General features: G+C 39.6%; 1 protein-coding gene across 3 annotated transcripts in view; it reads right to left on the bottom strand.

Annotated features, from left to right (window-relative positions):
* The window catches only part of USP22 (ubiquitin specific peptidase 22), a 110,960-nt gene that overhangs the window by 62,948 nt on the left and 32,010 nt on the right, over nt 1-16,002 (bottom strand). For all 3 annotated transcript variants that reach the window (XM_056334055.1, XM_056334054.1, XM_056334053.1), the window contains one exon: nt 6,924-7,056. In XM_056334055.1, the coding sequence (XP_056190030.1) occupies nt 6,924-7,056 (133 nt within the window). The remainder of the gene's footprint in view (nt 1-6,923; nt 7,057-16,002) is intronic.

Genomic DNA, 16,002 nt, shown 5'->3' with positions numbered 1-16,002 from the left:
GTGCATCGCATAAGCAAGTGAGAATTTGCCTGCAATACTTTGCACATTGCATTCTAGAACAGCAGGTATCTGTAACAGCTATAAGGAATACTGGAGATTCAAAGCCATACCCTATGGCTGACCTGTATATCCAAAGTGCTTTCTTCCTTCTCCTCCACTTCCAATCAATGATTCTCTGGTTGACATCACAAGGACATCATGTTGAAGTACAAATAGTTTGTACTTTCTACTATTAAATTTCATCTCACTTCTATGACTGTAGTCAATGAGGTTATTTAATTCTTATCACAGGACTACCTAGCCCTCCTCAGCATAAGCAACACCTCTGAACTTTGTAACCATCATGAATTTCAAACACAGACACAATTTCTTCTCTTCGATTACTAGAAAACAGCAGCAAACCAGGACTGGTTCTGCTAGGGAAGGCCATGCATCCTGCACACTCTGCTTTCAGTTTATTCATCATCAGTCTCCCTTTATCCTGTTTCACACAGACTACAATGCTTACATTAATCCCCGTCACTTCTACCTCAAGTAATAATTTCCAAGGGGGCAAAATGTCAAATTCTTCACTTGATCTAGACAGATTATATCCACCGTATTTCCTTCTTCTAAGAAAATCAGTTATATTATCAAAAAGATGTATCAGTCTGACCTGATCCATCTCTGACAGAACTATAAACCACTGTATGCTGTTTTCCATTTGCCTTCACCTCCTTAACAGGATTTTTTAACCATCACCAAGCAAAACATCAGAATTCATCAAATCAAGAGGCTGGTAAAATGCCCAGATAACCTTTTCTACACCTTTCTGAGCCTAGATGCAAAAGAAAAAACCAAACTGCTACTCCAGTGCTGCAACAGACCGTGCTGGGAACTGTTTTAATTGCCCCTTTCACACAGAGTATAAGAAAAGTCTCAGCTGGTTACAGAAGAACTCTAGTCTACTGTCATCATGCAGAATTAATGCTACAGTTGACACCTTCCAACTCAAATCAAAATTAAACAACTTTCAATGTCGCTCCTTTAGGTAAGTGTTGTATTTCTACATATTAAATTTCAACAGAAAGGTATGCATTAACAGCAGTAACCAGATTTTTTCCTTTGACCAACTTCAAGTATAGAAACCAGCTTTTTGTCATGTTTCCTCTGAATCAGATGAAAAAAATTAGTTATTTGTTTTCTAGGGGAAGTAGAAGCTTTTTGAATTCTTCCAAAAATCCTCAACTTAATCTATGAGCATTATATTATGGTCACCCACCCAGTTCCTCTCACGACAAATGTATTTATTGGACTGAACCTTACGTCAGCATATACTTAGAAAAAAACATTCCTCAACAAACAGCTTGTTCTCTAATAAATAATGAATGTACTCTAACAGGACTAATTCTGAAATGAACCATTGCCAGTCTCCTTAGAAACTGAATGATAGTTCAGCTTTCCAGCTGCTTCTTGTTTAGCCTTTCAACCACTGAACCTCAGTCCTGCTACTTCACCTACCTCTATTCTTAACTCCAGAACGGGGCCTTAGAGCAGACCAAGACTTCAACCAAAAACTGCACTATGTGCTGTTTCAGCGATACTACTCATGTGCTGAGTGCATCTCTAACGATAGACGCGTAGCATGGAAATGCATGAGTTGGCTCCTTACCACGGAGTTTAAATAGGTCTACACAGACCTTTGATATCATAATTGAACTAATCAACTCAGAATGCAACACTTTCCTAAGCTTCATACCAATGATTTTTCTGGCAGCTAAGTGTCTGCATGTGTGTATTTATGTATGTGTGTGTACATACATAAATATATATTAAAAAAAAAGCACATGGGGAAAACTCCCAAGCAAGGTTACACAAATACTCCACTCTCACAACCATTAATTCTGCTTTCTCATATAACCCCCCTAAAAATGTTTTAATCATTATCTAATAGAAACAGAAAATACTCACTCAGAGAGAACATTAAGACTTCACTTGGTGTCTGCCTAGCATTTTTCAGTCCCAACCAGGAAACTGATAAAAAGAATCACTGTTATGGCTGAGATGAATTCTCTCTGCAGCACTAACCTCTCTTCTAGAGCTACTGTTCTGTTGTCTTCCAGTTCCTACCACCCTGGGACTAAGTTACTATGTCTTTTCCTTCATTGAGCAACTGCAGAAGAGATAAGGAAGGGACCGACAGTTTTTACAAGGACAGAAACTACCAGCAAATTCCCCAGGTGCTGAAACCCAATTTAGAAAGATTACATAGGAAGATGGCAAAGTATGCTGATGGCACTCATGCATTTAGAATAATCAAATCTGAAGCTTGCAGAAAGCTCCAGAAGGATTTCAAGATACTTAGCAAACAGGTAATACCACCAAGAGTGAAACTTTTATCACTACCAGTCAAGGTAGCAGATGAGTAACAATTACTACTCAGGAAAGAAGTCCTGGGGTCACTGAGTATAACTCCCAAATAGCGTCAGCTCAGTGTTAAACAGCATGTTAAGAAATAAAATAGAAGGGCATGCAAGTATTAACTAAGAATACAAGTCATTAGTAAACTCTTTTAATCCAAAGAGTTGTCACTACAGATAAGACAAATTAGAAGTAATAAAAGAAGTATGAGGAGGATCTTGAGAATCATACAACAGTTTCAGTAAGAAAAGCTAGAAATAGTTCAGGATCCTACAGGCTAGAAAAAGAAAACATCTGATAATATCAAAAAGATCAAGAATCCCAGAAGAGATCAACAAGGATTTTTTACTCACCATTTCTCAATTCCTCACAAAAGTATACAGAACAAAGTTACAAGATCCATAATAAATTAAACCAGAAGAAACACATGCATTTTTCATATGGCTCAGAAAAAAACCGTGGAACTCGCTGCCTTTTCATGTTGTGGGTACCAAAAAGGAACGAGGCTTTAACACTGGACAGGCTACTGGGACACAAGCACCTAGAAGCAGTCTCCTGTTCAGAAAGTTTTGGAAGAGCAGAGTAGTAAAAAGGAAAAAATGTTTAATAACTATACTGCTGCCTATTCTCTAAGCTACCTCTGTTGACTGCTACCAGGTGGAAGGCTAGGTATTTGTGACATAGATTCAGCCAGTACAACCACTTTAAAGCAGCAAAACATGTTTTATTAATTTGGGAGAAGAGGAAAAAAGGAAAAATTAAGGATTCTCTATTAGTTGCTGCTATTGCAATTTTAGAATCTCCTGAAGTAACAACATCCACAGACTGAGACACTATTTTGCTTCGGCTGCTGGATTTCAGATCTGTAGCATCTATAATCAATGTCTATTACAGTGAATTTTTAAGTACCTTACAGTGCTCGAGGAGGGTACAGCCAGCCAGCCCTGCCTTATCTGCTCCTGACAACTCCTTTGCATACTACACATTTTGACACAGACGTCTCTGAGCAGCCCTAGGACAAACCCATGGGTGTTTATAACCGATAACATTTTCATGTATTTGTGGGTGGATGAGGGATGCCTACACAGTAAGAAAACAGCAGTGAAACAGAACAGGAAAAGGCTAGTTTGAATAGTCCCAAGCCTTCAAAGTCCTGGAAAGATCAGTCTTATCTACCCTCTTTCTAAAGGTTTTCACACCTGTATAGAAATTTTACATTGCATTAACAATTCCCCACCCAGTGGAAATATCAGCCTATCACGGTGATCAACTAACAGAGACTGCAATGCAGGGATTAAAAAAAGCAGCTCGTATAGCTGGATCTTACTTCACCTACCTGTCACCCACATCCACAACTCAAGGAACATACTAAAATAAGTACAGCATTTATTAAATATACACTGAACAGGCAAGCAGATGCAAGAACATGGATATCGCTATAAGGTCTGAGTGTCAGTGTCCAATTTCTGTTGCTCAGGGAAGCACGGATAAGGGGTAAATTTTAAAAACACTCTGGACTATGATCCTAAAGCTTCCTGAAACATATAGCAGTTAGCTGCAAAAACATCGCTTCCAGTGCTCAGACAGCTGTTACAGCTGAAACCTATGACATTTCTTAGAACTGTGATTAAGTGTGCAGTTCCTGCTAGTCTCCATGGAGACTGATGTTGGCTCAGCAAAAAGTCACCAAGTATTTTAAAACAATTCCTGTTCGTTTTGAAATTTCAAAACACTTAACTTGGTTTTGCCTATCAGAATTGCAGCAGTAAAAGCAACCAAGAGCACTAGCAAAACTAGAAGAATATTTTTACAGCTCATTTCATATGCAGCTGGAAATTAAACACCAAAACATAAATTTAAAAAAGAGAAAAGGAATCTCCAGAACTAGAAAACAAGCAGTTGTACAACCTTCCTATTATGTATATTTGTGCACCAAGTACATTACATTTAGCTGCAAAATAATCTTTTTGGCATGATACAATACTGTATTCTGTACTTTGGCTTGTATAATTAACTCTTGCCCTTTTTATCTAAAGGCTATTCCTTTTGGGAAGTACCTTATCTCACATGTTCTTAATTGTGTAGTACCATGACAATAATTACAACAGTCTTTAAGCAGGAGAGCATCTTCAAAGAACCTTCCTCCTCTGTCCAGTTTTGGTTTTCCTTTAAGGAAACAGAAGATATTTCACTACAGCAGACAACAGCAAATTCTACCTTGCACAAAAATTGACTTGAAGAATTTAGGCTTCCCAAATACAGAGATAAAAGAGCAGCTCACAACATGTGCAATTATAAAGCTCTTTCAAAAGGTTCTCCATAAATACGTAGGTGTAGTGGTAAAAATATTACAGTGTTTACACAGTATCCACAGATAAATAGGCAAATACTGTCTATGGTCTCAATTTAGCACTGTATTTTTTTTAAACCTGGCCATAAACTTACACTGGCACAAAAGGGTTTTTTATACGTGTATACACTTTAGGTAAACTAAGGATTTCTGGTCGAGTAATTTGTATTTCTGCATTGGTAAAGATTCCCAAGTAATTTTACCTAATGATTTGACTTCAAAAGCTCTTTGAGATTACACCCTGCAAAAGCAATAAGGAAACTGTCATACAGGGTTGGTTTCTTTTTTTTTCAGTTTTCCAAGAATGGTTGAGGTTGGCTGGGAGCCCTGGGCATCACCTTGTCCAACTCTCCTGCTCAAGCATGGCCACCCAGAGCAGGTTGTCCAGGACCATATCCAGACTGCTTTTGAATATATCCAAGGACAGACACTTCACAACCTCTTGGGGCAACCTGTTCCAGTCCCCAGTCACCCTCACAGTAAAAACGTGTTCCCTGATGCTCAGCAGAACCTCCTTTGTTTCTTTTTGTGCTCAGTGCCTCTTGTACAGTCACTGACACCACTGAAAAGTGCCTGGTCCCACCTATTTTAACCATTCTTTCTTACACTTGAACAGACTGATGGGATCCCTCTGAGCCATCTCTCCTGTAAGCTGTACAGCTGCAGTGCTCTCAGCCTTTTCTCCAAAGAGGTGCTCCAGTACCTCCACCACCATTGTGGCCCTTCGCCAGACTCTCCAGTAGCTCCAATCTCTCTCTTACTGGGTAGCTCAGAACTGGACATAGGATTCCAGACCTGGCCTTAAAAGTGCTTACCAATTTCAGATGTCTTCTCATACTAGTACAATTCATTTTTTTTTCTCCTGAACTTACAATTTAAACTACAGCTATCTGTGCTTCGGTTTATTCTGAATATTGCTGCCTACCTTGACATCAAGAATTATGACCACATCACTCTCAAAGGCTAGCAACTTCATAAACATTATGAATATTCCATATTATTTTCCAGTACTCTATTTTTCAAGGCATGTACAAACTTAAGCTTTACCACTAGGAAGCCCAATTTTTTTCTTTCTTGACACATATGGAGGAAGAAAGTATAATGATTTATTGTTTTAAATAATCTTTTCCATGAACTTACACGTCAGTTTCTTACATGCACAGGACTACACAGCACTGTTGGTCTTCTGGAGCATCTTTGTCTTCATGGACAACAAAGACAGTTTGTTCCATAAGCATTTAGGATAAATTAAATGAGAATGGCAGTCACACTGGTCAAGAGAGTTTCTTCCATAAAATAGTACCTTTTTCCCTGTTTCTTACAGGATATTCCACCAGGAATCTATTTTCATTTGAAGAAAAATTGCGTTGTATGCCAAGCAAAATTGTATACATACGTTTTGACACAACCAGAATTTTACAATAAAATTATCAGTATTTTGCATTATAACTCTAAAATGTTCTAAACTCTAAGTATTAAGTAATTTAGAACAAAACTGAATGCTTTTGGGTTTGAATATTATGTAGCAAAGATGACAGAAGAGAGGAACTTGTTGGCATTTTACCAACTTTGAGGCTGTTGAGGGGAAGGTACTCCATTTCAGTTAAACTATTTTCTCATTACTTATGTTATTGACCCCACTGGAAACAAGAAGCCAAGACAGAAAAAAAAATCACCACCCACCCAAACTTTAAAAGTTTAAATGATTCTTATTGTTACTTGATTAGTCTTTTTGTGATAGGAATGATGGATTTTTCCTCAGCAAGAACAAAAAAGTGAACATGACCTCCTGAAAAAAAAGTTCACTAAAATGAAACAAATGCTCTAGTTGAAGGCACTAAAGCAACCATGTTTCACACTTGGGGGAAAAAAAAAATCACTGTCCACACACATTTTTATTATTTTTCCCTATATATGGCATTAATTCATTAATACCAAGATACTGAACTTTAATTCGAATTTTAAGTTGTGAACAAAACCTTGTCTGTGATACAGTGGAAGCTTAAGCACCAACTTTAAAATAATGCCACTAAACTAACCTAAAACACAAATAAAATTGATCTCCCTGTTTAATGAGGTAGCTAGAAGAAAGTATCACTTACTGGCCTGGAATTGACAGGGATAATACAGCGAGTTAAAAAGCACCAGTGAGTATATCAGGGTGACAGCTTACCTAAATTGTGTCGCTTTGTCTTTGCGTGCTCGTGAATATGTTTCTTTGTAAAACAGCCAAAGAAGACACAGTAGAGGCAAGAGTGGAGTCTGTTCAGGTGGGCACCACACATATGACAAATGCACGACTTTGCCTGAAATAGCAAAACAGACACAGAATGTGAGTGACAGAAGCATACCTCTAAGACCAGCTAAACTGACATCAATGCAACTGCTAGCTGTCCCTTTGACTTGGTGACTTTTGAATGCTGCAGATCAGCAGGGGAAACTGTTCTGCCCCCATGGGACAAAACCACCAATCAGCCATTAACAGAGAAAATTCTTCTATTCGTCCAATGCATCTCCTAGTCTTGGTAGGGAGCAGGTCTCACCTAAGGGCACATGACAATCAACCCACATACAGCTCTCGGCCTGGTTTAGTGAACACGCCAAGCAGGGGTAAGCAGGCAGTGCTGCTAGAATACTCACACAATCCTACCGTTCCCTCACTCCACCTAGGCACTCCTGCTCCCATACCAACCACGAACAAGAAGAGTGACCCGCACAGCCATGTGCAAAGCAGGAGAAAGTGTGGGAAATGGCCCTGCCGCTCCCCCTGCGATCAGCCTGTGTCAGCTCCTCCATCCAGCTCACCATGAGCCATACAAACATCCACTGCTGCTGCAAAACCCCTGGGTGTTACAGCACGGGCTCAACTTCACAGCAGCACAGACGCCGAGTACCAGGGGAGGGGGGTCTCGATGCATCTTGCTGTGTTCTTCAGAATCGCCCCCAGCCACAGCCCCTACCTGGAAGCAATGGCCTTTGCTGCCCAAAAGCCCCTTTGCTGAGCTGGTCCGGCTTGCTAACCTGGGAGCTGAAGCTACACTAAAACTCATCTTCTGTCCGGTTAATCAGCTGGGGAGGATGGGGGGAGATGGAGCAGTCTCAGATGAACTCCAGAGCTGGGGGAAAGCAGATGTCCAGCAGGGAGGTGAAAGGGGTGAAGAGGCAGGAGTTTTGGGTGGTGGGAACGCAGCAAGAATTCTGCTTTTTCATGGCACTGAGCTCCTCTGTTCACTCAAAAGCTGTAATGTAACCCAAACATTAAAATGTTGATGGGTATATGGCATTTTGTTTCTCTGCTGGGAGATTTTGCCAGATTCATTAACTAGATTTCTCTGTATCAGACCATAAAACAGTGCTGCAACATCAAATCCATACCAGTCAGAGAGTCACACTTTTGCCTCTTTCAGACTGGCTCTGAACCAAGTGTGGAAGCCGGTGTCCTGACTACTCCCCAGAGCAACCCAGAATGGCCAGGGATGCAATGAAAGTTACCATTTCTAATTTTTACCATTCCAGTGAAAGTTTCCAGGAAATTAATAAACATGTAAGCCTGACGTGATGGTCTGCATTCCTATGATAATCATACGCTTTAACAAATGTGGGAAAAAAAGGCAATTACAAAACCAGACTTTTTTACTATCCATCATATTTGAAGCACTCATTAAACCAACACCACCCAAACCCTTCTCTTAGCATTAAACCCAGGTACTTCAATAAATATTACTCCACACAGTAAGAGCCTTGAAGAGAGTTTCAGGGATGAGTCTTTTGCTCAACAACACTGAAAATAATTCAGGTCCAGTGCCACCTGATTGGAAGACACAGACAGGATAAATTCCACACAGCCAATTCATTTTTTATCTCAGACAACAGCAACTGCATTCAGACATATGTTTAAGAGTAACTGAAGCTCTGTAACAGCTCAGAGCTACAGAGATCACTTACAGAGGCAAACCTCATTTTACAGACTAATCTGAAAATACTATTCCTTTGCTTGCCAATACAGAAGCACCTTTTTTTCTTCATATTAAAAAAATAAGAATTGATATTACTAAAATACTAAGCTATCCTTTAATCCAGGAAGTGCGCTTCATAAAAAATAAGCCCCCAAAGTTCTTCAGTAATACTTGCCCAGTCTGCCACAACTTAAATTTAGTGCTGAATAAATGATGCACGATCCTGTTCTCTAGTCTAGCATTTTTCTTTCAGAATACTTATGGCTGTTAAAGAAATAATCAACAAAGCAGCTTGCAATATGCTGCACTGTGTAATTTTATTTTCAAGCTTCTACAAATTGACTTAAATCCTGAATCTCACATGCTGTGTATTCAAAGTTCTCCTAAGTTCTGCTAGATGAAAATAGAACGGTTGAATCAAACTCCACACACCTACAGAAAGAAATATTTTAAAGTAGGGCCAAAAAAAATTCACCACCACCAGCACAATTTCCATCTTTAGAAAAATACTGCAGAACTGTCAAACTGTTGCCTAACGGTCGCTCTTTGGCTGCAAAAGCTAAATAGGATCAGGCTATCTGTTAAGATTGCTGCTATGACAACAACTCTAGCAACTAGCTATTTTACTTAGCCAGCTAAAAATAAATCTTTTAGCATTAAATGTATTGTAAACAGATGACATAGCCTAAAATGTTTGGTTTTTACATGCTTCCTAACAGGCAGAAAATTCACTCCATAAAAGTTTTTATTGCAATGAAAATTAAGAGAAATCAAAGAATGCAAGAAAAAAATTCTTAGTGCTAAGTTAAAAGAGAAGTTCAATCACTTATTTAAAGGAAGTTATTTTATCCATATCCTCTATTTGTTCGTATGGCTCAGGATGGTTTTTCTAAAATTGTAAGAAAACAAGGTTAAAAGACAAGAGTAAGGGAAAGAAATCAATATCAAAAATCACAGTGGCTATTCTTAGACTAGATTATCTGTCTCCTTTTCATCTGTCTTGCTTTTAAACAATTTGCTAAGTTAAAACAAAGCTGCCACCCTCCCACCCCACCCCAAATAATCAAATTACTTAATTTCATAATACTCCCACCCCTGCTCACATTTCTAAAGGCTACAGTCTAAGAGGAAACCCAATACTGCAAACGAGTAATCAAAATCAGTCTGATCCATAAAGTCAAAAGCTTGCTTTAAAACACAACTTTTTTACAAAGTAAGTTAGGTCTTGCTTATGGTCTAGAGGCTTTAGGGAAGTCAACCAGCATTTTGGCTGCAGAATCAACCTGTCACTTCTCCTTTTCTCTGGTATGTTCTGCTAGATACAAGAACACCCCTTCCTTATCCTAAGACATAAATGAAAACAATTCAGGTCTTCCCCTTCCTCCATACCCTCTTTCATTATTCTGCTCCCTACTTGCTTCTCCTCCTTTAGTCTCCTCATCCTCTAGTACTCCACTCTCCATCTTTAACCCTATTCTCTCTCCCCACACACTCAGTCCCACATCTTATGTCTCCAGCCAGTCTTCCTTCAGTCCAGACTGAACCTCTGTGTGTCCATCTCCTTTAATTTGGTTTGATATTCTAACAAACTGCACACAGAAACCAAAAGAGGTCTCGAGTGTTTTCTTTCTGGAAGACTGTGATCAGTTTTTTCAATGACAGAAAACTGGAAAGAATGGTCCTGCACAATATAAACTGTGTACACACAGAGACACACACAGAGAACAGCTGACAACATTTCTGACAAAGCTGAAGAAGTGAGCAACATTAGATAGCCCAATTCCCTCTCCACTGTTTTTTCCCTTACTGATCTTCTTTTATGGCTACTAAAACAGTGGTAACTCACACACCCAAACCCCCAGCAATGGTTCTGTAACTTCTTTAAAGGAGGTTTTAACAGCCTAGCAAATGAGGATGTAAAATCTAGTGCACAACACACAAAAGGGAACTGGTTGTCATCACCTGTAACACAGGTCAACAGAGTCCATCTCTAAAAGGCTACATGCTCTTACTATTGTTACTAGCTATGATATCGAACAGAGTTAAAAAGAAAGCAGCAGGCATCAGGAGGTCAAAAACTAGACTGCTGACACTTCAAGCCTCCCCAGACTGTCAGAACAGTTTATTATTAGTTTACCATCCTACCATTAAAACAGCAGCGGAGAAAACTAATGTACCCATCTGACACTGTTTTGCCCTAGCAGTTCTTTGTCCAACAGTTCCCGTTCCTCCTCTCCTTTCTTGGGCCAGCTCAGGCTCCACGTAAAGCAAGAACGTCATGCTGGGTACACAGTGCCAGTTGCTCCAAAAACCTAAAAACCTGTTTCAACTTCGTAATATTGGCTCCTCAAATCAGCGAATGGCAGTTTCGAGTGGCAATATACTATCACTGCAAAGCAGAAAAAGCAAGAGGCATAAAACAGACCTTAGCTACTGCAAACTATCCTTCCATATTCCCACCTATTTCAGAAGTAGCTTTAGAAGCTCAATTTTTATTTAATTGTAAATGAGAGGAAAACATCTTTTTAAAGAAGTTTTCCATTAGGGCACTTAAGAAGTCTTGCTCCTATGCTCACAACGAATGTTAACACAGGACTTTCAGAATAGAGCTGTTTTCAGTTACAAGCTTGTAAGCTGAAGACCACCTACCTTCCACAGTCTGCAAACCACACTCACCACAAAGGTTCGGGGGAAAAAATGAGCAAGGTGACGGTAACAAGACAGTGGGAGGCTTGGGAAGTTAAAAGATGGTAAGGAAGGTATGGCCACACCGTATGTGGTCACAAATAACCCAAAGCATCAGATTCTTAAGGTGCTCTTAAAGCAAATACACTAGCTATGGATCCCTGCAAGGGTTTCATCACGTACAAATTCTTAGGATTAGGAAAGTAACAGTTTCTCAGTACAAATCTACTTCTATTTCCCCACCTTTAAGTTTCTGCCTAAGGCAGAACATTTAGACACATCAGAAACAAGAGGAGGAAGTATTTAAATTTCTAGTAAGTTATCAACATTATTGACAGTCTTTGGAGGGGTACACTTCTCTTTTCAGCCCAAAACCAAATCTAATTCTTCAGAAGGAACTTTAATCTCAGTCTATGCAATGAAGGTGTTTGTTGTGCAACTTCAAATATGCCTATCTACAGAATACATGTGGGAAATTCTCCCTCCACGCATAAGTTTGTCACCATAATCTGCTTTGTTCCCAAGCAGCATCATTTGTGCTCCAGAAGCGTTACTTCTGCTCAGACAAACTATTCCTTACAAGAGGTGGACTTGAAAGAAGGGGAACTCCAGGCACAAGGAGACACTAAGGAGTCCCACTCAGGGCTGCTGAATTTTGAAGCAGGATTTCTGTGAGAAATAGAGAAGCCTATTCCAAAGTTAACATTGGTACAACTATGGCAGCAGTTACTTCGGCAGGAGAAGCTGCTAGCCCTGAAGTCAAGAGGCAAAATTTAGCAATGCTATGAGATGCCTAGCAGCAGAGTATCTGTCATTCTCAATACCTTCCCCTCCTGTTACAGCTTTATAGTTCTATGTTTAAACTTGCTTTGAGTTAAAACTAGGTATTACGAGAAACAAACACATGAAGTCCCATCCTCTTTTCCCCAGTGATGCTTCCACACACTGGTGGGAGAGGCAAGGAGGCTAAAACAACCCAGGAGGGTCCACTTGCTCAGAGCCTTAGGAACCTGTGACAGCTCCTGCAATAAAAAAAAAAAAAATATCCTCTGCTTTCTTGAATTCTTGATCCCTTACAGACACAGGAACAAAAGTCAAGAGGCCAATTTCAAGCCTGCAGTGTTCATTAGTTTAAGAGCACAACAGGGAAAAGAAAAAACAAAACAAACCCAGAAAAGTCAGGCTTTCAACTGAAACTTTTCAAATATGAAGTGCAAATGCCATCACTGTGCCACAGATCAAGACATTTAAGGGAAATTTAAACATTTACACATATTCAGAGTTCCTGGTCTTAATATTTTAGATACAGTCAATCCTCTTGGTCACTCTTTGCCTCTCCTATTCAACTTGCCATGTCTAGACTACAGCCTAGGCACAACTTATTTCTATTCTTACCCACCCATGTTGCAACCAGTTCTTGTCCAAATGTAACACAGACACAGCAGCACATGTTGAGTGACAAAGAGCATGCTTCCCTTAGCCTATTTTTTTTTTTTAAATAAAAGGACAGATAATCACGAAAGGACATATAACCGACCACTGCTGCTTTCTTTGCTGAAGATGGAGATACCATGGCTATTCCAACAGCAGCATTTCCTTCTGCCTTGTGGGAGGAGAAAGGCAATATTAAACCGCAGCTGACAAGATTTATTACTCTTGAGTACTCTTTGCACCTCAAGAGCAACAAAATTAGGTCAGATCTGCCTTACGACATTTCTATCACTTCTTAGTCTACATTTACGTCAAGATTCACTGTCCTGCTTTCCTAAGGCAGGCATGCCACACACCCGTCACCCGTTAGTATAGTGGCTAGCATATTTCATAACTTTAAATACTTAAAACTTCAAAGCCACGTTATTTGGTTTCAAGAAACAAAAAGAAGGAATTGATCCTACAGTTCTCCATGGTATGGCATATTAATCACTCCTCCATATGCTGATAGGATGATTCAGAGTAACTCTGAGTCAGCACACATTACTGACACATCAGCTCTTAAGAAAAAAAAAAAATCAACTTAAGTATTGTTCACTCATTTCCTGCAACCAAGTCTTAATTATGATACTGTCTGATTAGAAATGCCAATTATTTTTTTAAAAGAATACACCATCAACATTGTAAATTTTGTTTCCAGCTCCTTAAGGTCAAGGGTAGTAGTAAAGGCTTTTTATTAGTACTAGCAACACTGTGTACTAGTTAAAGAATTTTGTGGTTCAGTAAGCGTTCAGAAAGTCATCTTAAAAAAAAGCGCCAAGTACATGTAACTTCTTAAACTGAGTTGTTCTAAGTGTTTGTTTAGATAGCGGCAGAAAAACAATTCAGTATTTCAGCTCTGTTCAATAGCAAACATGAAATCTAAGGTGCTTGCTCTGCACCAGTGTATTTGCTGGCTCCCATACTGGTGCAGCAGAAAGACGTCTGCATAGCACTAGTCTGCTAACAGGGCAATTCTAGGAAGCAACTCGAGGAAACTTTTTTTTTTTCCCCTCCAAACCGATAAAACTGTTCCCTTACACCTTACTCAAGATGCTAATCCCAGCAAGGGCATGAACTACCTGTTTTTTTGATAAGGCAAAGTAACATGTACATTAAACTTACCTGTTTAAACCTCAATCATTTTATCTTAATTTAACCCTGATTTTGAAAAAAATATTAGTTGCATAGTACCTAGCACCAGAGAAATAATGATTAAATATTTTCTGCAATTCAAATCTTTAAGGCAATTCTTTTTCCCCTCCTATCTTTGCTAGACAACTAGCAACCACACAAGAGAAAGAAGACTTGAAGTGTTTGAGGCCAAGATCAGAATATTTTGAATGATCTGCTTAATTAGTGCTTTTTGGTCTAGAAGTTTTAAAAGCACACCAATTCTATTCCTTTCTCAGTTATATTTTTTAGTTTTGACAAATTCTCTCAATTTCCTCATCTGGTAGTGACAAGCCTCTGCTAAGTGTTCTGTGGTGCTCTGATGCCAGGCTGACAAATTCTCTGGAGGCTGGAGAAAATGAGAGTTTATCCCAATTAATAAAGCAGCCTGAGCTACCTTCTGCAGGAATGACAGCTTGCCACAACAGCAGTGTGGCTAACCCACCAGGAACCAAAGCACGGTTGGCCAAACATTTTGATTGGGCCAGGATCTCCATCCACAGAAATAATAATGGTAGAACTGAGTTTTAAAAAAGAAAAAAAGAAAAAAGAAAAAAAAAGACCAATTAGGTTGTTTCCTGTTTCTGAACGGGTCTTCTCAAGTGTAAAATTAAAGACAAAAATGACTGTGGAAGCCTGACAATATTTTGTCTTGTGCCTTTGGACACAGTAAACAACTGTTTTTATTCTCTGCTCAAAGGGCAGGAAGATGACAAGAGAGGTACCATGCCCTCAAGGGAGTTAGCTGGTCACCAGAAAAATGCTCTAGAGAAAAGCAAATTGTTAGTAACAAAAAATAGGCACTGACCCAAAGACAAGACACAAGAGGAACACGCAGGTAAAGCCTTCACGTTCATGGGGCACAAGCAATACGCGGGGCTGCTTCGTAACACCTGAGCAAAGAGGCCACCTATGAAAGCATCTTCTAGACAACGCCAGCTGGAAGCAACAACACTCAGAATAAGCTTGAAAGGACCACAAACATCTTTTGAAATAACACTCTCCATTCTGCTGAAGGATGAAAAATGTGGATTATGTTATCCCAGAAACTTCGACAAAGCAGGTAATATCCCAGCATCCACTGACTTCTGAATCAATAGCCAGAGGATCCACTTTGCTTCTCTAAACTGTACCACAAAATAGGTATATTACCAAATAGGTAATTAAATTAAAAAAAATAGGATATTACCAAGCAGTTCTAGAGCACAGGGAGTAGTTACATTAGTAGTTCCAGCCCTGAACTGCCAGGGGCTCATTCCCTATCACTATTAAGGAAAACAAGGGTAACTTTTCACCAAGCAGCAGTAGGAAAAAGGTGCTGTATAAAATAAGGAGACTCACTGATATGAACTGAAAGCATCAAGTTTGAAATAGCTTTGAGTCCATTAAAAAAAATAAATACTGCAAACAGGTTCCACATAAAAAGCTTTAAAAATGCTTCCATACATATTGAGTGTCAGGTTATATAGTAGTTTTTTTTATGACTCCACATGCTTTTCTGAATTCTTGAGTGCATTCAATTTAGAGAATAGCATTAAAGACCATTTACCACTGTGTCCAAATGTACTACAGCTGCAGAGACCAGTAAAGGGGGAAGAGAGCGGGGGGGGGGGGGGGGGGGAAAGAAGGGGGCAGATCAGGAAAATCACTGAGTTATTTCAGGAGAGACAACCTCCTCTCCCTCACTTCCCTATCCAGAAATACTAGGCTGATACATACAAAGACTGATCTATGGGGCCAGAAAAGCCTTTCCAGAGCCCTTCTTCCAGAAAGAACCAGACCTCTTGAGGGCAGGTAGTTCAGTTCTCATCTACTGAACTTGATCTAGCAGTTGCTGACATTATATGCCGTTATACACTAGGCTCACCCTATCCTAAAGTGACCTTTCCCATTCCCAAGTGAACTACTTCAAGTCATTTCCCGCCCCCCCCCCCCCCCCCCCCCCCCAAGAATAACGCATTGGTTTTA

The sequence above is a fragment of the Falco biarmicus genome, chromosome 4 (genome assembly GCF_023638135.1).
Source record: "Falco biarmicus isolate bFalBia1 chromosome 4, bFalBia1.pri, whole genome shotgun sequence".
NCBI classification, from domain to species: Eukaryota; Metazoa; Chordata; class Aves; order Falconiformes; family Falconidae; genus Falco; species Falco biarmicus.
The sequence above is the reverse complement of the archived record's forward strand: the minus strand, read 5'-3'. Positions and strand labels throughout refer to the sequence as shown.